Source organism: Carassius auratus, unplaced genomic scaffold (genome assembly GCF_003368295.1).
Source record: "Carassius auratus strain Wakin unplaced genomic scaffold, ASM336829v1 scaf_tig00000876, whole genome shotgun sequence".
Classification (NCBI taxonomy): domain Eukaryota; kingdom Metazoa; phylum Chordata; class Actinopteri; order Cypriniformes; family Cyprinidae; genus Carassius; species Carassius auratus.
In genome coordinates, this window is record NW_020523328.1 from 794,070 (window position 1) to 815,506 (window position 21,437).

The 21,437-nt window shown below is 36.8% G+C and overlaps 1 protein-coding gene across 5 annotated transcripts in view; it reads right to left on the reverse strand.

Annotated features, from left to right (window-relative positions):
* Positions 1-2,099: 2,099 nt before the first annotated feature.
* The window catches only part of atp2b3b (ATPase plasma membrane Ca2+ transporting 3b), a 52,145-nt gene continuing 32,807 nt past the window's right edge, over positions 2,100-21,437 (reverse strand). For 2 of the 5 annotated variants that reach the window (XM_026242162.1, XM_026242161.1), the window contains 6 exons: positions 20,308-20,521; positions 19,831-20,042; positions 19,515-19,622; positions 17,690-17,872; positions 14,052-14,205; positions 4,768-4,942 (listed from right to left, as the gene is read on the reverse strand). In XM_026242162.1, coding sequence (XP_026097947.1) covers positions 4,917-4,942; positions 14,052-14,205; positions 17,690-17,872; positions 19,515-19,622; positions 19,831-20,042; positions 20,308-20,521 — 897 coding nt within the window. In that variant the 3' untranslated portion in view covers positions 4,768-4,916. Of the gene's footprint in view, positions 4,943-14,051; positions 14,206-17,689; positions 17,873-19,514; positions 19,623-19,830; positions 20,043-20,307; positions 20,522-21,437 lie in introns of all 5 variants that reach the window. The other 3 variants (XM_026242160.1, XM_026242159.1, XM_026242163.1) reach the window with 2 other exon arrangements.

A 21,437-nucleotide genomic window follows, 5' to 3' on the forward strand; every position in this document is an offset into this window, starting at 1 on the left:
CCATTACCAAATAACAAAAAAAACTGGAAGGCCTTTAACATAAAACAATTTCGTCTTTTGTAATTATCTCAGTAATTTGACTTGAAACAAACTATGAATGCGAATTGTGTCCTCCCAGGATGTTTTGCTCCAGCAAAGCCAGGAAATGCTCACTTACCTCATTCCATGACAATTCATCCAGCATCCCAGCACCATCCCAACTCCAAATAAAGTAATTATGCTTAATAAGCAGAGCTCCATCATGGGCAGCAAGACAGTTACATTAACCTTGTCTCCCATTGGTATCATTTAATTCAGATAAATGTAATGGAAAAATGGTAGTTAATCCCTTAAAATGTAAGTCACGTTCTCGTCCTGTCTAAGTGGCCAGCTCCTAGCCAGAGTAACCTGCAATGAGAACCAGAACAAACTATTTACAGAATACAAAGTTTGCCAAAATGTGAAGCAAAAGTGTTGCCCATCCCAAAATGATAACCAGAATGACTTTATCTTTCCAAAAAAGATTCGGAAGAGGTGTTCTGGCAGTTTGTGAAGCTTTGTCATCAAGCAGAAGAAATAATCACAAGCACACAATAAAACACAACCACAGACACTGGTCAAAGTTATTATTGTAGAATACTTTGATTTGATTTTTTATACAGACAAAAAGTGTTGACTTATTTTCCCATTAAATTCTTAGATTTCCATACAGTTTAGTCTACAGTATACAGCTGTGTTCTTTCATCTTAGATAGATACTTTTTTTCTCTTAAGTAACAGGCAGGTAATTATTAATATATTTCATAGTTTAATTTTTTTTTTTTCCTTTTTTCCATTGTAGAGCAGTAAGTGTATTTTCAGGATAATGTGCAACTGTTTTTCCCCCCATCGGCTAAAAGAGCACTGATGGAAAAAGACAATAATAATAATCATAATAATAGTCATAATAATAGTAATCATAATAATGTACAAGCTGTTCAATTGTAATTCTTTACAAAAAAGTAAAATAAGAAAGAAATTAGAAGAGACAATAGAGTAAAGCAAAAAAGAAAGAAAAAAAAACAAAACTTAATCTTAAATCGTAAACAAAAGACGCACATGTGCACATTTTGGCAAAATGTACAGTAATGGTGCAGTTGTACAATAATTTATAACTTTTATATTAAATATAGTATATTATTTACTTTTTTTCACCTTACCTTGCATTTTCTACAACAGAATGAAACAAAATGAAGGCAGATGAAGGAGATTTTGGATTATTTATTTTCTAATATATATATATATATATATATATATATATATATATATATATATATATATATATATATATGTCACTCTATCAGGAGTCTTGATAAAGTGGCTGTCTGTTGTGGTGGAGAGGAGGGATACCATACATATGCCACTGTGAAAAATATCTGTCTGGAGAGTTCAATGATTGGGGTATACGTCTTATATATAGTTGTTAGATTTAGAAATGATTAAGAGACGAGCATAGCTTGAGGCCTATTTTGGTAGTTAAGCTTTGCTGAGGATAAGATAAGGTTAGGAAATGTTTCTTTATTATGGTATAGCAGGTTCAGTGACCTATCCTCCCTGACCACCACTTTGACTTGCTGACTGTGTGTGGGCCTTTAAATGGGTTCAGCCCATGAGACCTGCCAGCGCTCTCGACACTAGAGACTCCACTGGAACTGTCTGAGCCCGATCGAACCCGGAGAAAGGTCGGACACACTCATGCAGATAGAACACAGTTTTGCTTGAAGGAATATTCCGAGTTCAATGCATGTGAAGCATTTGTGACATTATGTTGATTACCACAAGATATACTTTTAAATTAAAATGTATAAAAGAAAATGTGAGGCAATTGTTGATAATAAATTAAGTTGCAAATATTAAGGTTGCGATGTAGCACCTTCAATGAAACTGAATGGTTGTTGAAGGATTTAAAAGAAAAAAATGTGACAATTATAATCGTAAACATTGAATTTGATTAATTCTATTGTAAAAATGTTTATTTAACCTTTAAAACTGTTAAAACAATCATTTTTACAATCATTTTAGGGTTTTATGGTGTCACATCATCATTCATACGCTTTGCATCTTCTGGCTATACTATTGAAACAATGAGTATTTTAATGTTCACAGATTGGCCCCATTCACTTTCATAGCAAGCCTTTCCGTATCCTCCAGATTTTGGATTTTTCTTAAACAAAAGCAGTGACTGAGCCCAGAATATTCCTTTAAAAATGGGTTTCCATTTAAAGATCCAACGACAAAACTATCTGCTAGTCGTAGAACAAGTCAACCCATTTCAGGCAATGTGTTTTTTGGCATACTATAACAAGTAGTCAGATTGGCAGTGCGACACTGCTCCACCTCCAGGCTCCACGCCACAGACAGGGCAGAGTATCAGGAGGAGAACATCAGCATGGATAATAGCACATTAATGACAGCACAGATGCACTGGAAGGAGAAACGCGTGTCCTCCAACCACTTAAGAGCCACAGTGAAGCATCAACGGACAAAAGTGAAGTCAAACAATGAAGGTGTAAAGCAAGTAATATGATATCAACATGCTCCACAAAGACACGACCGACCAATGCAATGACATGATCTAGTGACATTCATGCTTGCATTGTCTGCTTTCAATATTCGCCAGTTTCTTTGAACTGGACAATCTAGAAAAGTATTCTATACAGATAAAGGTTTTTTTTTCTTCAAGATCCATATGTACATGAAGCGTATTTCACAGAGCTGTGGGCAGGGCAGTCTGTTGCATAAGTGCCAGTCTCATTCCCCGAAATGATTGTAATAAGTTGCAATGCATCGACTGAAGTGGTATCATAATAACGATACCATTCTAGACGATTATTGGGTATAACAGGAGGCAACCCTCAAATGGTACAACTGATCAGTGGAACGTCAATGGAATGTAACTGAATCAAACACACTATCATCTGACATGGAGAATCATGCATGTCTTTACATACAGTATATAATAGGGATTACTTGTTCTGAAATGCTAAAATATAGAACAATAGCCAGACAGTGTGTCTATCAAAGTCCACGGTGAACCCTGATATTGTGCAAAAGTAATGATACCCTCACGGATTGTCCATCTTTAGTATCTTTCATCTTTTTTTTTTTTTTTACTATGGTGTGGCAGTATATGATGGATTCCCTACCCTGGTGACCACAGTCTGCAGATATTCATAATCTGATAAATATTTCACATACAGTACATGAGGAAAGCAAGTCTGAGTGCGAATGTATTTAAAGGGCCAGCAGGTATGCATGTACTGAGTAGAATTATTTGAACATGTTTAAAGGGTTGATGCATTTGTTGGTGTCATCTGCACAACATGAATTGTAATGGCTTTTATGTGAAAGAAATATAAGACACCATTAAATGTCGAGTCTGGGCAAACCCACTGAAATCCTTTAAATCCAATTTCAGCTACTTTGAACAAGGTATAACATATTAACAAGGCCATTTTGTCATAAGGCTGATTGCCATTGCTGAGATGGAAAACCACCGAAATCCCACCCACGATCACTGAATTGCTGTGATGGGATTGCCCAAATCCTCTACCCTGTAGTATATTCTTAACATGAACATGTTGCATAAATGTTTAAAATATCATGAGCATGATTTCAGTTTAATTCTCCCTTAGAATGAAGCTAAAAATTACCCAAAAATAATACTTCTTTTTTTTTCATTTACATAAAATGCTGCAAACAATGCTCGTTAAAATGGTGCGGCGACGTTTTTGTCTTCTTTTTGTTATCAGCAGACAAATTATAATTGACTTAATCTAAGCTTCAAATTAATATTATCTTTGCTTTGTTAGTACTTCTTTTTCTAGATTTTTTTTATGCTTTTAGGACAGACACAACACACACAGACACATAGAGAGAGAGAGATAGACAAAGTGAAAATGAAAGAAGATCTGGGTGATCACAATAAATAAATGAATAAATAAATAAATAAATAATAAATCAATCAATAAATAAAATGTTTTAAAGCTAATCCATAAAGCACTCAGAGTAATACAAGTCGTTTTCTGTGATATCGCAATGATAATCTGAGCACTCAGGATGATGGTGGCGATAGTAAGAAGTCACACATGATAATAATAATAATATTGAGTTTAGTAACACCGATAAAAAGTAAAGTGAATGGACCCCTACTCCACCTGTAGGGAACATATTCCTTTGCATTATGAGAGGTCAATAGTCACCAGCACTAAAGAGCCGCTAAAATCCATCGGGTCTGGATTCCTCACCTTCTCAGGTCTGTCCAAAGGAACCACAGACATGCAGCAGACTGGCCTCCTCTCCCCACGGTGAGAGGAGAGGTGTCTGTGGGGCTGTTGTTGAGACATGAGGAGTGAAAGTGCTTTCGGTGGATGGTGGTAGTGGGCAAATGATTGGTCTTAGTGTTGGGGGTAAACCACCTACAACATGTCCGTAGGAGCCTCCCCCACCAGCCTGACCCACACAGGTCCGCATCCTCAGAGTTCTTAAGGTCTTATCCTCTTGAGCGTGGTCAGTCATAGAGAGGTCTCCAGGGCAAGGAGAGGGTACAGCTGTTGAGAGGGGGTTGTCCAGTGCCCGTCTGGGCCTGTGGGGAGGTTCAGATGGTAGACGTCGCTCTCAATGGCATTATTGTTACGGTTAGGTGTGACGGGGAGGCTGTACTGCCGGTAGGGACGGGGGTGGGAACGCTGCGGATGCTGGACCGGAGGAGGAGGGGGCTTTCGGAAGGCCGGATGCAAGTGCTGGTTGTGTCTCGACCACTCCGATTCGTCGTCAATGTCGGTGTCGTCGATCAGCGGGATGTTGTGGATGAAGTCGTTGATGAGAAACTCGGGGTGCGCCATGAAGTTGTGGATGGAATTCCTGGACGCGGGTTTCTCGATTCCGTCATAAAGGGAGCTACGGAACGCTTTCACCACCCGCATCTACACGTGAAGAGAGGGGACGAGGCACAGAGAGAAAACAGAGTGGGAGAAGTGAGGACAGGAAGAGGGTTGAGACAGAGGAGAGTGGGAGCAAAGAAATCTCTCAGTACATGTGTGATAGAAAAGATCTGAATCACTGTAGAACCTGTTCTGAACATGCCTTACAATGCACAGACAGCTCAAGATCAGGTTGCACTAACTGAATCTGTCTGTCTTTTTTTTTTATTAGGGTATAGTAATAATTTTATTTTGGTACTTGAAGGTGCAATGTGAAATTTCTAGTCACAAAAAACAAGAATTGCGCAAAAGTTTTTGTTGCAAATTCTTGAGCCCATTACATGCTTCAGTTTTAGTGTGAACGCTTAAACCTAAAGTATGCTTCAGATTTAATGTGAATTTTTAAACACAAAGTATACTTTAGTGTTGATGCAAATGCTTAAGCCCAAATTATGCTTCAGTTTTAATGTGAACGCTTAAGCCCAAAGTACAGAATGCTTTAGTTTTAATGTGAACGCTTAAGCCCAAAGTATGCTTCATTTTTAATCTGAAAGCTAAAACCCAATGTATGCTGCAGTTTTGTTGCAAATGCACAAGCCAGAAGTATGCTTCAGTTTTATTGTGAAAGCTTAAACCCAAAATATACTTCAGTTTTGATGCAAAAGCTTAAGCCCAAAGTACAGAATGCTTTCGTTTTAATATGAACGCTTAAACCCAAAGTATACTTCAGTTTTATTGTGAATGCTTAAACCCAAAGTATGTTTCAGTTTTGGCACAAATCTAAATCCCAAAGTATACTTTAGTTTTAATGCAAATGCTTACACCCAAAGTTTGTTTCAGTTTTTACACATATGCTAAATTGTCAAAACTGAAACTGTGTACTTTAGTTTTGATGCAAGCGTTTACAATATATTTACTGCAGAATATGTAACCTTTCGAAGTATACTCCATTTGACATCAATTAATTCAATCACTGATTCATTTGGGAATGAATAAGCGCTACGTTTTGTTCCTTAAAGACATCAGTTAATTCTGCTATGGCTTCATCTGGAACTATTGGTGGACCAAAAATAGGCAAAGTAACTGACAATATTCTGTTTGAAATCTAAATTACCCCTAATGTTTGAACTTTGTTTTAGTGAAATGTTAAATTAAAATAATACCATACTTGCAATTATGTCATTCTTTACTGGTGTAAATATTCAACATTCTTGCATATATGATATGATATTGCTTAATAGGTTGGGAAATCATTACAAAAACACTATAGACATTGTTTTACTGGTTTCTAATAGTAATATTTGCTTTCCTTTGGTAATCCACCATGCATTAATAATGCCCCTGGTCATTGCGTAAGCTCAGCTCAGACAAACAGATTGCACTTGTGTTTTAGGTTTTATGCTGCAGAAATTACACAATGCACATTCAGTTTTTAGATTCTAGAATACCTATAAACATGGACTTTATACTAAAGCTGCACAACCAGATCTTAAGCGTTTCTCAAAGAAAGACAGATGACAAACAAAATAAAACCAAATTAAAGGTGATGAACATTCTCATAAGCTCAAAACAGAAAACAGACCAGGCCTAAAACTAACAGATTAATGGAAGCACAAAGTACCAAACAAAAAGCCAATACAAAATATAAGCCATGTGTGTATATTGACTTATCAGTGGTGAAAATTGAAGTAGTGACACAAAGAGAAGGAGAAACATAAGGCAGGATGTCTTGATACACACATAGACACACAGCTAATGGAAGAAACAGTGGGTAAGAATCTGCAACACGGTGCTAAGCACAGGGGATGTTATGAATACACAGATGCATGACTGGGGGACCTGGGGTATGCTGTTCTTGGAGGAGTTATGACATAATCCTCAAGTATACTAGCAGCATTCAAAAGTGTGTTAACAAGGAAGCAGTGGCACTCTAGTAATATGATTGTGATATCATAACAGAAGCAATGGAGACAACATGCATAATGACGCCATCAGCCAATGATGCCAGTTAATGCCAATGAGTGAAAATAGGTCATGATCTATGAAGATATACTGTAGCTGAGGTGTTAAATATCAGAGGATCTGTAATCTCATCTATGGATTTATATTTCACCCTGATCAGCAGAATGAGTTTTATTCCAATCTACTGTTATGATTTACTGGAAATGGAAATTCCATTTAATAATAATAATAATAAAAATAATATAAAACGTGTGTTTCTTCAATTATGGGCACTTCCAGAAAAAAGAAAGAAAGAAAGAAACCCCGTTAGAAGGCTTCTTACATTTTAACTATTATAATTTATCTTCAATTGTACTAATAACAATTTTCCAGCAACAGACATACATAAATCACAAGGAATAAGAATTCTCTCATTATTTACAGAAATGCACATATCAAAATAAAAATACAATATATATATATATATATATATATATATATATATATATATATATATATATATATTGTATTTTTAAAAATACAATATATATATATATATATATATATATATATATATATATATATATATAGCAGCTAAATTATGGCACAAACAAGGAACAGTAATTTGTGTAAAAAAAAAATCACAATAAAAATGTTGAATTGTAATTAAGGGGTTTTTCAGTTCTATTGTGACCTACATATTAAAAAGGTTTTAAGCTTTTTTTTTTTTTTTTTTTTTTTAATCAACTATGATTTAAAAGTGCATATTTGAAGAAACACATGCAAATGATCTACAGATGTGCGTCTGCCCCTGTAGGCCTGTGATAAATTACTCCACAGGCTCAGATTACATTGACTGCCAGAGGATAAATTATCAAATTTCCAGAGACATCATCTAAACGGATGATGATGACTAGTCACTTCCTGGCACTGGGCCATTGATTACATGACACCAACCGCTGTGACAGGAGACCTTAACAAGCACTATCACACTGACAAGAACAGAGCAGGCACAATAAACAAGGTCACAGCATCTCTGCTTTCTGCAAAAGTCACCTTATCAGCATAAATGGATCACACCTTTGTACAGTATCACAGGTCTGGGTCTGATTTGAGTTGTTGTTTTTTTTACTTTGTTTTTTTTTATATCAGTAAGGGATACTATTCTGGATTACTGTCCGAATGACAGATTCAGTTATGAATGTTTAAAGAGGTGTGGAAAAGCACATTCAGTGAGAGAGATAGAGAGAGTGCGAGCATCTTTTGGCATGCAGCAGAGCAGTCGAGTGCAGATGAGACACAGAGAAGAAGAGCTGAAGAGTGCTGATGAGATCTGCCTCAGTCTATATGCAGAGAAAAGAAGAAGGAGCATGGGAACCGATCAGAAAGCAAAATGCTCATTCAAGTGCAGCTGTCTCGTTGACGTGTTACAGGAACAGAAACAATGAAAGTCAAGGTCAAACTCAAAAAACTTGAATGCGTGATGGTAAGCAGTCAGGCTCATGCTGTAAGAGTAACTCAAATGCAGCTGGAGCACATATACACACGCGTCTCATGTGTGTGTATATATTCAGAAGGAAGGAGATTTGAGAGCGCAATCCTTTGCTGTGGCCACAGGCCGGTGCCGCCCATCCCAACCTTCACTTCAACACTCACCCAGCAAAGGAAAAGAAGCTAAAATTACCAAGAAAGAATTTAGAAGAGACAAAACAAACAAACAGGAAGGGACTGTCAAGCATTTGGTTAAGTGCTTATCTTTTTTTCCAAAGAGCCTGTTTGTTGAGAAAAAGACATGCAAATCTGAATTGGGAACTGTTTGTTTTCATTTTTGTTCTTTAAGCTTCTTTCTTTCAGTTTTTTTTTTGCATGGATACAGGTAAACATTCGAGTATATCGCCCACTTTTGGGAAATGTGTGTTTGTTTAAAACTGACTGAGATTTCTTTCCCTCTTTGTTTTGAAAGTTTGCATGCCAGATTACTATCCACTGTCTCCCCCACGCTGTCCTTCAAAGAAAAAAAGCTTGATGGAAAAAAATTATCATTAAAACCAAAAAACGACTTCTTTACTCAACAAATATTTCCCAAAGATGTCTGAAATGAAAATAGAGCTACACAGAAAGACTTGAAGCAGACAAAGTGATAAGATGCAGGAAAGGAGAGGAAGTAGTTAACAAAGCAGTGATGAAATAATGATTTCATGTTGAATTGGTATGAATGCACTCAAAAAGGTTTATGCATTAAGACTGTTAAAGGGTAATCGCTGGACATGGACCTATTTTCACTCTTTAAAATGGGTAAATAAAGAAGCTGGTCAAAATTAAGAGTAAATTATCAATATATCTAACAGCTGTCTTTAATTTGACATAATTTATATTTAGAAATGACTGTAAATGCTGAAAATTATACAGTGCAATGCTCTTCATGTAGCGAATTTAAGATTGTGCTCTATTAATACAATTAATGCAACTCAAATGATAAATTGTTAAATTTTTTTAAAGGAGTTGTTTTTAATTGCAGCAATGTGTGTATTTTGCTTTGATATTCTTTGCCATAATTTGTGATTTATCTCACATATCTCACATATTTGCATCTTGAATAATTTAACTATGGTGATCTTTATAAAATGATACAATATTATGCATTTAGTAATGCATTTTTTTAAATGCACTGTATAATCTGATGGCAGAATTCGCACAGTGACACAGACTATGAATATGATTATTTTTATCAGATGGTGGTAATCAAAGCTAGGAAAACTTTATAATAAATTAGTGTTGCTTAGACCTTTCCTCTTTGAGAAAATATATTCCACTGACTGTCTTTTACTGATATGGCGCATCTGTGTTGAGCAGTGAACCATAACCGCACAAGACAAATGTTTGAGCAAATGAGTGAGATAAACATGAATCTATCAGAGGCAGCACTGCGTCTCCTCTCAACCTCTGGGTTACAATGCGCACCCATCTTACAAAACCTAAAATGAAAACAAACTTGATCCGTAGATCTGTCAAATATTTTTAAACATTCGTGTGTGAGACTGCTGTGAGGAAAAAAATACAAGCTGTGATGAATGATTGATCTAAATATAGTGCTTTCTTCTCTGAAGAGCTACATCGCTGGCATGAAATGATTTTCAAAGATACGTACAGATGATGTATAAATACATACATCATAAATGAATAAAAATACTACATTTAGGCAAAGATATCAACACACTAGATCTACTAAATGTTTCTGTAGTCTGAATTCTAACATGAGGTTGACAGAATGATGTTATTAATGATTGTAAATCTCAGTCAAAGCCAAAGAAAATTCAGCGTGAGAAAAAACAACAAAAATTATGTGTATAGGGCTGAAAAAGAAGATTAGAGTGAGTAGAGTGGCATATTTCACCCACATAAGCATAAGTCCGCAAACACAATGTGACAAAGTGTGATGAAAAATGTACAGATACACATGAAGCACATCAAGGAGAATGATACATGTTAGTAATTAACATAATTAAACATTTCTAGCCTGGAGAAAAGAAGAAAAAAAAAACATCACAAAGATGGAGAAATAGCTAGGAAAAAAAAATCTTTAAGAACTGAAAAAAAATGTAGTTAATCCACTATTCTCAGAAAAGAAAACGTATAATACCGTATTTTCCGGACTAAAAGTCGCACTTTTTTTCATAGTTTGGCTGGTCCTACGACTTATAGTCAGGTGCGACTTATTTATCAAAATTAATTTGACATGAACCAAGAGAAATGAACCAAGAGAAAACATTACCGTCTACAGCTGCGAGAGGGCGCTCTATGCTGCTCAGTGCTCCTGTAGTCTACACTGAACACATAGAGTGCCCTCTCGCGGCTGGAGATGGTAATGTTTTCTCTTGGTTCTTGGTTCTAAATAAATGCGACTTATAGTCCAGTGCGACTTATATATGTTTTTTTTTCCTCGTCATGACGTATTTTTGGACTGATGCGACTTATACTTAGGTGTTACTAATAGTCCGAAAAATACGGTACACAATCTTAAATTCAGGAATTAAATACTATCAGGGTGTATTAAAGCACTATTCTGCTTTCAAAACAAGTTTAAAGAATAGTTCACCCATATTATAATTATTATTATTCACCCTCATGTTGTTCCAAACCTGCATGACATTATTTCTTCGGTGGAACATGAAAGCAGATATTTTTACCTAAATCCAAAGTCCAAGCCCAAACTTCCATCAATGAAAGTGAATGGTGACCATAAATAGAAGGACTTCAATATTTTCAGTGTATTACAGCTTAAATATTGGTCTGTTCTAGGGCTGGGACAACGCGGCGAGGTCATCGATGATGTCTACGCAAAAAATACGTTGAAGCAAAATATGCGCATCGATTCGTCGACCTGTTTATATTTCTCTAAAAAACATTTGCAAAACATTTACCTTATGTGCGCTGAATATACGCGATGGCCGGATCAACATTCTGTCCAACGGTATATAACCAATCCAGGGTTTTGTCTTTTATTTTTTACAAAAACTGTTTATACGGGGCCATAATGTAACATAGAAGGTAATGGAGCCCTTTATACATTGTCGTGTATCTTTAGAAATAAATAATGGACAAACGGAGTCTTTAAACGCCTCAGATGTAAAGTTATTCGATGTCAAAGTGACGCCAAAATGAATGGGAGTCAATGGGAAGTTCTAACGCAAGTGAAGTTCTGCTAAAAGATGGCAGCCCCCACCCGACTTCAACTTCCGGTCGAGTTCCTTGCCGCCTGGACAGGACGCGTACGAGAGAGAGCCATGGCTGAGCGCGCACTCACAGTCTTCAAACTACACGAGCGCTGTCTTGCTCTCTCTCTCTCTCTCTCCCTCGTGCATATTAACCAAAATCATTAGACACTATAGAAAAAGGGCGGAACGCCAAAGTTTCACGTGGAGCATTCGTAGATTTTTTTTTCTCCATGACAGGCTGCTGGCTCCCACTGTTAATTTAAGTTTTTTTTTTTTTTTTTTTGGAAAATCACTCTCTGTATTAGCTTAAAGACCTCAAGTTTACATTGGTTACTGTATTCTTTCAATTGCTCTAAACAAGTATTTTGGGTGACCTTTTTTATTGAATGCTAGACATCAAGTTGTTGTTATTTTCATCTGAAAGAAGAACTTTTTTTCAGTAAGCTAGGCCCTATGTGTTCAGTAGGCTTGTTTCAGTAAGCTATGTATTTTCAAGGCTTCAAGGTTTTATTGAATGCTATCTCTATACAAGTGCAAAGTAATGCATTCTTAAGTCAGTCTTTTATTTTGTAATTTTAAAAGCAATAAACATATATTGCAATGTTAAGGAATTCATGTTTTTTTCATTCAGATATGTAAATCAACATGTATAAATTGTTAGTGTTCAATTAATGGAGAGATAATCGAAATCGAATCGGTCTGAAAAATTAATCGTTAGATTAATCGATGCATCAAAAACATAATCGCTAGTTTAATAGTTTAAATAATAATAGTTTATCCCAGCCCTAGTCTGTTCCTCTCACAAAACTGTTTAAATATAGTGTGGTCTATATACTTGGTCACCATCCACTGTAATTGTACGGAAGAGCAGCATGAACATTCTTTAAAGCATCTTATTTAATGTCCCACAGAAAAAAAAAGTCACACAGGTTTGGAATGGCCTCAATTGACAGCATCTATTATCTTTGCTTGTTTTTGTAACCTGACAGACAAGCTGATGTTATTTTCAACAGCACGGCAAAGATGTTATCAATAGAGCTGAACTAGTTTTGAACCCTTGTTTCGATTCCTTTAAAGAATTATATCTAGACATTTTCTAATGGACAACTTTTAATAGAAAATGAAAGACTGTTAGTTATGAAGAGTTTAGAAGATGCCTACAGAGGAGAGAACAGGAGACAGGTAAAAATAGATTTTAGCCATGAACCATGTGAACCATGGGACAGAGAAAAAGGATCTGTGGAAGGGAGACGCAGTCAGTAGCACAGAGACATTAGAGGATGCTTTCACACAGTCTCACGATGGAAATTACAAGATGCATTATCTGGAAAAAAGTAACAGAGGGAAAGAGAATGAAAGAGAGAGAGAGAGAGAGAGAACTATCAGAGGGAGAAGAACATTATAGGGCTTATACTCGAAGGTTTACCCCTTTAAAGGCTCAAAAGCCATCAGTGCAGCACACTTAGTACCTCTGCTTACTGTAAAACCTCATCTTTTTAGCAAACCACGCTTGACGACAGAAGCCTCTTGGAAAATAATTGCTCTCTCTCTGTATTCTCTCTGTGGATTTTTGGACTTCATTCAGGTTTTAATACAGGTTCTTCTTGCAACATACAGTCATACCTTCTTTTTTTTTAAATAAACAAATTTTAAAAGCAATTCTTTAAGTATTTCAAGCAATTATTAAATTATTTACAAAGTCATGTTGTGTATGATATTTTAATAGCAATGTATTATATGATATATTCTGTTGTCCAAATGTATATAACAAATCATTAAGAGTATGCTATTCATTTTAAAGCTGAAGTGTGTCTTTTTTTTATAGACGACTATAAATGAGTAATCTGTAGCGTGATTTGTCCAAAAGGTGGGGACAATCTGTTTAATTTACCAATGGTTCATGTTTATGAAATCTGATCTATCATATGCTTTGCAATTCCATTTGCTCAAAAAGCAACCACTTCAGCATAAAAAAAAGACGCAAATATATTTTCTGCCACACACCTAACACTAACGCTGTTTTGTAAGCATTCTGTTGTAGGTAATAGGTTTAGGTATTGGACAGAGAGAAGACAGAGAATGGCTTATCGAGAAACAGGGATTGGAAAATAAAACCAACACCTTCAGACAACAAAGAAGAACCCAACGACAAGAGAAAAGGCCCGACACAGCAAGACAGCACACAGAAATCGAGAGAAGAAGAGGAGGGACTCGGGGAGGAGACACAAACAGCGGCTCATTGAGGATCAGTCAAAGCCAGACAGGCCATCTTACAAAGAGCCACTCAATCACAGAGAGACGACCACAGAGAAGGTTTCAAATACAGAACAGAAGTACCACGGCACACACGCTGGGGTGTTGAGGAATGCTTGGAGCATGTGTGTGTGTGTTTGTAAGAGTGTTTCTGAGTGTGTGAGTGTTGTGTCTGACACAGGTAGGGAAAGCAGGGAACTCACTCCCGGGAGCGACGCTTGCATTGGCAGTGGAGAGAACTACATGAGTGGGGGTAGAAATATTGGTTACGTCATGGAGCTGGCTGAGCACTGAGGATCGACGTCTCACTGCACCCTGAAACGAACCACTTCTCTTGAACGTACTCACTACCTCCATCTGCAGGAGAGAGAGAGAACCACATCATATACACACTTCGGAGCAAAAAAAGAGCAAGAGAGAAAGAGCAAGAAGGAGGGAGCAGAGAGAGGAGAAAATATGCTTGTGATACTTCACCCGGTAGGAGAAAACAAAGCTATGTTGCAATTGTGTACCAAGGGGTACATCTTTAGACATTAAAAGGATAGTTGACACAAAAATAAAAATTCTGTCATTATTTATTCTTCCTCATGTCGTTCTAAATCCATTTACTGTTTTTTTTTTTTTAATATGAAAAACAGTTTATTTCTTGTTCAGTTTATTCCTTCCTCACACAAAGTTGTTACTTGTTTCTGTCCTTTTTGGGGCTTCACAGACAGGGTCACTATGGAAGTCCGTTTTGGGTTCCACAGAAGAAAAAAATTATACATAACTTGAGGCTGAGCAAACGATGACATGATTTTCATTTTTGGGTAAACTAGCCCTGTAAGGACCTGCCACCAGGATCATACTGAAAGTTATGATGAAATAATAACTGACTCAGTTTACTTTCTTAGTACATCATGGTCTGGGTCTTATTAAGAATGATTTAATGGTGCATAGTATAACAAAGGAAATAAAAGTCTTTATAATCATTTATCAGAATGTAATAACTTGCTCAGTCTAATTGCTGACCACTAAGACCTATCATATCATTTCCACTATTCAGTCATTTTCTAAAAAAGAAAATATATATATTCCTGAATTTCATATTCACTCAACTGGTTGCAAACGGCATTGCACTTAAAGAAACATGCTGCATTGTAGGTTAATTTATCAGGATTCTCTTCTGTTTTTCCAGAAATATGGTGCAGATGTCACTGCGGTATTCTTTTGTTTTCATAAGGCTTTGTTAAAAGATCAAATATGCACATGATAATTTCACTGAACATTACTAAAGCTAAAACAACAAATGGATGCCTCTGCGACCACACCACCCCAAATGTTTCACTTCTCCAAAACTCACTTTGTGCGCTGAATCAATTTTACATGCAGCCCTTATGAACAAGTTAAACCAGGCCAAACTGAAATGGGAAATGGTGTAAGAATATGCAATCGTCTTGCAGAAGACCTCATCGATAATTAATCTGCAAATTATCGCAAATACCCTGTGTCAAAAACACAACACAACACAGGAATGGAGGTGCTCTCCTCTGTAGTCACGCAGGATAACAGCCATGATTAGATTAGGCTTGACTGATGATATGAGGCCAGCCGCTATAATGTGTGTCGTGTTTTGCCTACTCAGTGTCGAGGGAATCGATGGAAACCTTGTAAGGAGCTTCACAAGCACTTCGGCAATCCATACCGGCACTCCAAATTAAAAAAAAATGTCTATATAATGCTCTACTATCCCATCAAGTCTGCTCACTGATGGTGTATATTGGCAGGAACATGGCCAAAAGAGTGAGTGCTGCATCATGCATGTGCTTTGAGAGCGTTCTGTTATAAAAGCTCTTTCTTAAGTTACAGTGCCATGAAACAACAGGCAACACGACCCACCTTCCTCTACGCCTGCTGACCTTTAATATCATATATGTACCTATGCAGTTCTGCTCAGGAAGCAAAAATAATACTAACAATTCACAAGTGCACCACACAACATCTTTCCACAAAGACGCTATTAAGTTTCTTCTAGCACAATTTAAGGAGCAAGCACACAACAATTCTAGGCAAACTAAAACACATAAAGAGAGAAAATCTCACGGATGGAGTCCGAAACGAGAACTACGATTAGCATAAGAAAGAATTCAGTTCTACTTAGGGAAATTAATTTAGCATTGGACTCAAATCAAGCTACTTCAAGAATAATTTGTAAAAAAAACCTGTGAGCGGAGTTGAAAACTGTAGGGAGATATTGAACAGAAAATGGACAGAGAAGCATAGTATAATATAAAGATAGTATTAAACACATTTGGTTGATTATATATACAGATCAAATCAAAAGAAGAACTAATTCTAATATATTCTTTCCACCTTACTGTAACGAAAGTAGGCACATTTATGATAATATCACAAGCCTTGATGATTAAGATAGGGATGCACTATAAATCAGTACTCTTTCAGTAGATATTAGAAGTTTATCTTATTGTTTCAGCAGAAATATTACTGTTCAAAAGTTTGGGGTCAGTTTCTTTTTCCTGAAATAAATTCATTATTTTATTATTCAGCAAAAACAAATTAAATTGATGAAAGTGGCAGTAAAGTTGAAATGTCAAAATATCTCCCTTTCAGCTATATGCTATTCTTTTGAACTTTCTATTCATCAAAGATATGAAAATATATCAGTTTTTGCAAAAATATTAAGCAGCACAAATGTTTTCAACATTGATAATAATAATTGTTTCTTAAACATCAAATCAGCATATCAGAATGATTTCTGAAAGTTTACATTTAGTCATTTAGCAGATGCTTTTATCCAAAGCAGAGACCCACAATATAAAAGTGCTGTGACAAGTCTCAGTTAGTCTAGCACAGTGCGCATAGCAAGGTTTTTTAAACAGAATAGAATAGAATAGAATAGAATACTTACCTAACAGGTAAGTGTTAGTATTAATTGTTCAGGTGATGGCGAAGGATCCAGATTAATGATGCTGAAAATTCAGCTTTGCAATCACAGCAATAAGTTACAATTTAAAATTAGCTAAAACAGAATAATGATAATAATGTTTTTTGACAATTGTGCTGTTTTTACTCTATTTTGATCAAATAAACGTCAAATAAATGTAGCCTTGGTAAACATTAAAGACTTAAAAGACCCCAAACTTCTGATCCCCTAATTTCATACTGTAAATTATAATGTACAATATGAAATTCACATTTAGCATTTAAAATGAACTGATTTGAGATTTTTTTTTTTATCTTAAACAAAATAGACATAATTTAATACAAACAGCCATAACATAAAAATAATTAGCAGCTTATCATATCAACCAGATCTTTAATAGTGGTGCATCCCCAGAGTCAAATCAAATCTTTCGCGCTCTATCGAGTCTGAGGAGCATCATTCTCAAGCCCCGTGCAGCACGCCGGGCTGCGAACGATTCTGTGCTGTGACTCTGAGCCAAATGAGTTACTGAGCAATAAATTAGGACTTTAAACGACTCAAGTTACATAATAGAGTGACAAAACAGAGCTCTCAGCACGGGAAGTGGGGAGGGAATGTTATAGATTCTTGCTGGGGGAAATCTATACGCATTTAGTGAAGGGTCCCAACAGTGGGAAGCAGAGACAGAGATAAGGAGAAAAGGAAAGAAAAGAGGAAGAAGGCAAGGATGAACTAATGTTGGTGATTCAGAGAGGGTCTAGAGAGAGAGCTAGGAGAGAAGAGGAAGAAACGAAAGGAAAAGCAAAAGAGCATTCTTTGAGGAGACATATGTTCTACTGTCTGTGGAAACCATCTTAGGTGACTAGAGCTCTACATAGGGATTGATTGGTCAGATGTAAGGGGTCTCATGCACAGCACCTGAGTCTGGATACGGTTAAGGCCTCTAAACCAGAGGATCTGCCCCCTGCGTAGCTCCCTCTCAGCGTGGTCTATCTCCTCCTCGTCCTCAGCCAGCTCATCCTCCGTCATGTCGTCGGTCCCTGTCCCATGGCCAGCCTCCTTCAGACACTTCAGGTGACTAGTGGGCACAGTCGCGATCAACTGAGATCAAAATAAGAATAGGTTTAAGAGGAGTTGAATGACTGATACTGTAGGATGATGAGCAGTGCTGGATATACAGTTTATACAATACATGGGCAAACATATGTAGATACTGTATCTCATCTTTTTTTAAATGCTACAAATCTGGATCTGACTGAAACTGAATTAGACACACCCCCATTACTAAAACTCTTGAGCTTGAGTAACATTAAAAGCTTAGAAAAGGTAATATTTTGAAAAGTATGTTGAAAATATTTGAACAGTAGCCTATTAGATATATTTACGTATGTATGCACTTTTCCTATTTTTCATCCTGTACAATTCAAATTTGATGTATGAAAACACTTAACTCATTTTTGGTTTCAGTGTTATATTATTCATTTATTTAGACAAAATAGTCTACTTTTTTATATCAGGCTTAAGATGAATTTAAGTATTAGAAAATTCAATTATTATCGGTCACAATCAGTCACAATTAATATCTGCAAAGTTATTGTTCAGCTCTATCAAGTCTGAGAAAACCATATTTTACAGCCAAACACATAGACGCCCCTTCTAATTTAAAGTACTCCCATTCTATCAGATTTAGCTGTAGAATAAGCCACACCCCTTTTTTTTTCAAAACTCTGTCCTACAAAGAAAACACTGAGCTGTCAGAATTGGTAGCAGCAAGATAACATTGTTGCAAGACAAAACTGAAAAATGCTTATGAAGCTGGAATTGGTGCTTAACTTGCATAATCCAGTTCCTTCCTGTTGCACATATTGCAGGAGCCGGCCTAAGAATATGCAAAATGATTGAAGTATATATGTAAAAAAATAAATAAAAAAAACTTGGCTTTGACTGGTTAAACAATCAATCTGTGGTCTGTAATACCTGTCAGGCAATGGGATAGCAATCTATTAAAAATCACTTTTAGCACCTTTAATGTGTTTGTCTATTTTGGCTACACCCATTCATGAGAAATTTCACATGCATAAAATCAATCATGAATCCACTGACAAATATTCACAGTAGGATAAGAACCAAAGAGCATGTCCACCAAAAAAATGCTGCACTGAGTCTGGTGTGTGAGAACTTGAACCCAACTGAACACCCATGGGATGAATTCGGTATGAGCCAGACCTCATTACCCAGCATCAGTGCCTGACCTCACTGATGCTCTTGAGTCTTAATGGGAGCAAATTTGCACAGCTATGTTCCAACATCTAGTAGAAAAAAGCCATCCCTGAAGAGTAGAAGCTGTTGTAGCAATACAAGTCCCAATTAATGAACACTGGTTTAAAATAAATCACACGTGGCACACAGTTTGGGTGTTCACATACTTGTGGTCATGTTGTGTGCTGTATAATACAATTAAAAAGGAAAGTATATTAGATGCACACAAAATAATTGACATTTAATATTTTCTTAAAGTAACCAAACGCATAAGGAAAAGGATATAAGGCAGTCTAGCAAAGTTATCAGTGGATGCAATAATTTCAAACTGGCCAAATATCAGATAATAAATCAGATTCTTTGGGCGAAAAGTCATATATAAATCATATTTTCATATGAAAAATCAGAAACTTGATGAACTACCCGACACCTTCAGCCACACAAAGATCTTTTTAGTTGTTCTCTTTGTCTCGTGCTGTCCTACCTGACCCCACAGCAGTTCTCCAACTCCCACGAAGAGGCACCACAGCCATTGCTCCAGATTGAGAGGGGCGCAGCTGAAGGGCTTGCCTCCAAACTGCACGATCACAATCTGTACACAGATCAACAGAACAAAACAAAGTCAACACTTACTTACTCAGCACAGTGGAAATCAAGTGATTTTTCAATAGGCAAATAATACAAAAATACTGATTAAAAATCTTTTGTGGTGTGCAGAACTTTGTAATCATTGGGGTACACATTCTGCAGAAATCTGAAGAATCTGCTCATAAGGGCACAATGCAGACAGTATCCCGGACCTGCACTCCAAATGTTCCCAGGACAATGCTGCAGAAGATAGGGTTCCTGAAGATGCCGTCGAACACGTTCCTTTCGCCGTGAATCTTGCGAGCGTTGATCTCGTTGAAGAGCTGCATCAGGACGAAGGTGTTGAAGATGATGGTGTAGTGTTCAGATGGGGGTGAGTGTAAGGGGGCGTTACGGCCGCAGTCGATGTCGAAGATTTTCTCTCCTTGTTAGGATGAAAGAGATGAAGGCATACAAAATTAAACTGTTCTTAAAAGTTTTAAAGGTGCACTCAGCATGCACTAATTTTTTCCACTTTAGATCAGTTGCTTACTCTAGCATTGCTTGCCCTCTCAGAACATCTGCTAAATTAATATGTAAGTATATGCCACTTAGCATACGCTATAATGTTAAGTCTGAATTGTAAGCTATTATTCATCTTATAAATAATGCAAAAGAGCACATTTTGATGCTTGAACTCTCTGTCCTACCGACAAACAGCAGGGTGAAGATGATGACGAGCTGATAGACTCCATGACCCAGGATGTTCTTCATCATTGTGAGCGAGATGAGGGGGTTGTTGCGCCCGTAGGGTTTCCTAAGCAGCAGAGATTCAGTGGGCGGCTCAGTAGCAAGAGCCAAAGAGGCAAATGTGTCCATGATCAGATTGACCCACAACATCTGTACTGCTTTTAGTGGAGAGTCCTACACACAAACACAGAGATTGCAGATGAAGGTACTGAATAATGCTCTCGGCCAGTGAAGTGTGTGCAGTACCACCAGTCTCCAGCTGGAGGCTCAGTGGCTGGTTTTATCATAACTTCCTTCACCGGGCTATGATCTTGAGAGGTGTATTGCAGTCAGTTCTCTTAACCTGCATGACACAGCTATCAGCAATCTAGAGTGGCCATCTCTCACTTAGCACAACGCTACAGGCTAAGACAAAGGGCACTCCTCTCAGGAGTAGATTTGGGGGGACGCAATGTTTGAAGTGAGTGAATTTCCCTTGCCCTCCCTTCAGTTGTTTCAAATCATTTGCATTTGTAAATGAATTATTAACCGCAACAGGAGCTGCCTATAAGCAATAACAAGTCATGCAGGGGAACCTCTAAAGGAATATTTCCGGTGCAATATGTTAAGCTAAATTCACAGTATATTGTTGATACCACAAAATTAATTTAATGTGCCCCCCTTCCCCCCCATTTAAATATTGAGTAAATTAATTAGTCAACATTACAATACTCACTGTTTCAATAGTATATCCAATTTTACAACTTCATTGACATGTTAACCTGATACCTAAAACTCGAATATTACAAATATAAAGTGACGAGCACCTAAAATGACACGTTTTAACAGAAAAATGACTGCAAGTGCTTTTGTAAAAATATAAGCTTCAAATTTCTGCTTTTAAAAATCCTCCAAAAATTGTCTTAATTGTACGTGCATCACCACAACCTGAATTTCTGAGGGACGATTTGAAATTATTTTTTGAGCTAAACAACCCTGTACCACAAATGCTGTCAACTGAGCTTAATTGAAGAAAACAAATACTCCATAAAAACTTGAACTAAAATAATAAATACATTTAAGTTGAAGCAATGAGTTACTAAAACAGAAA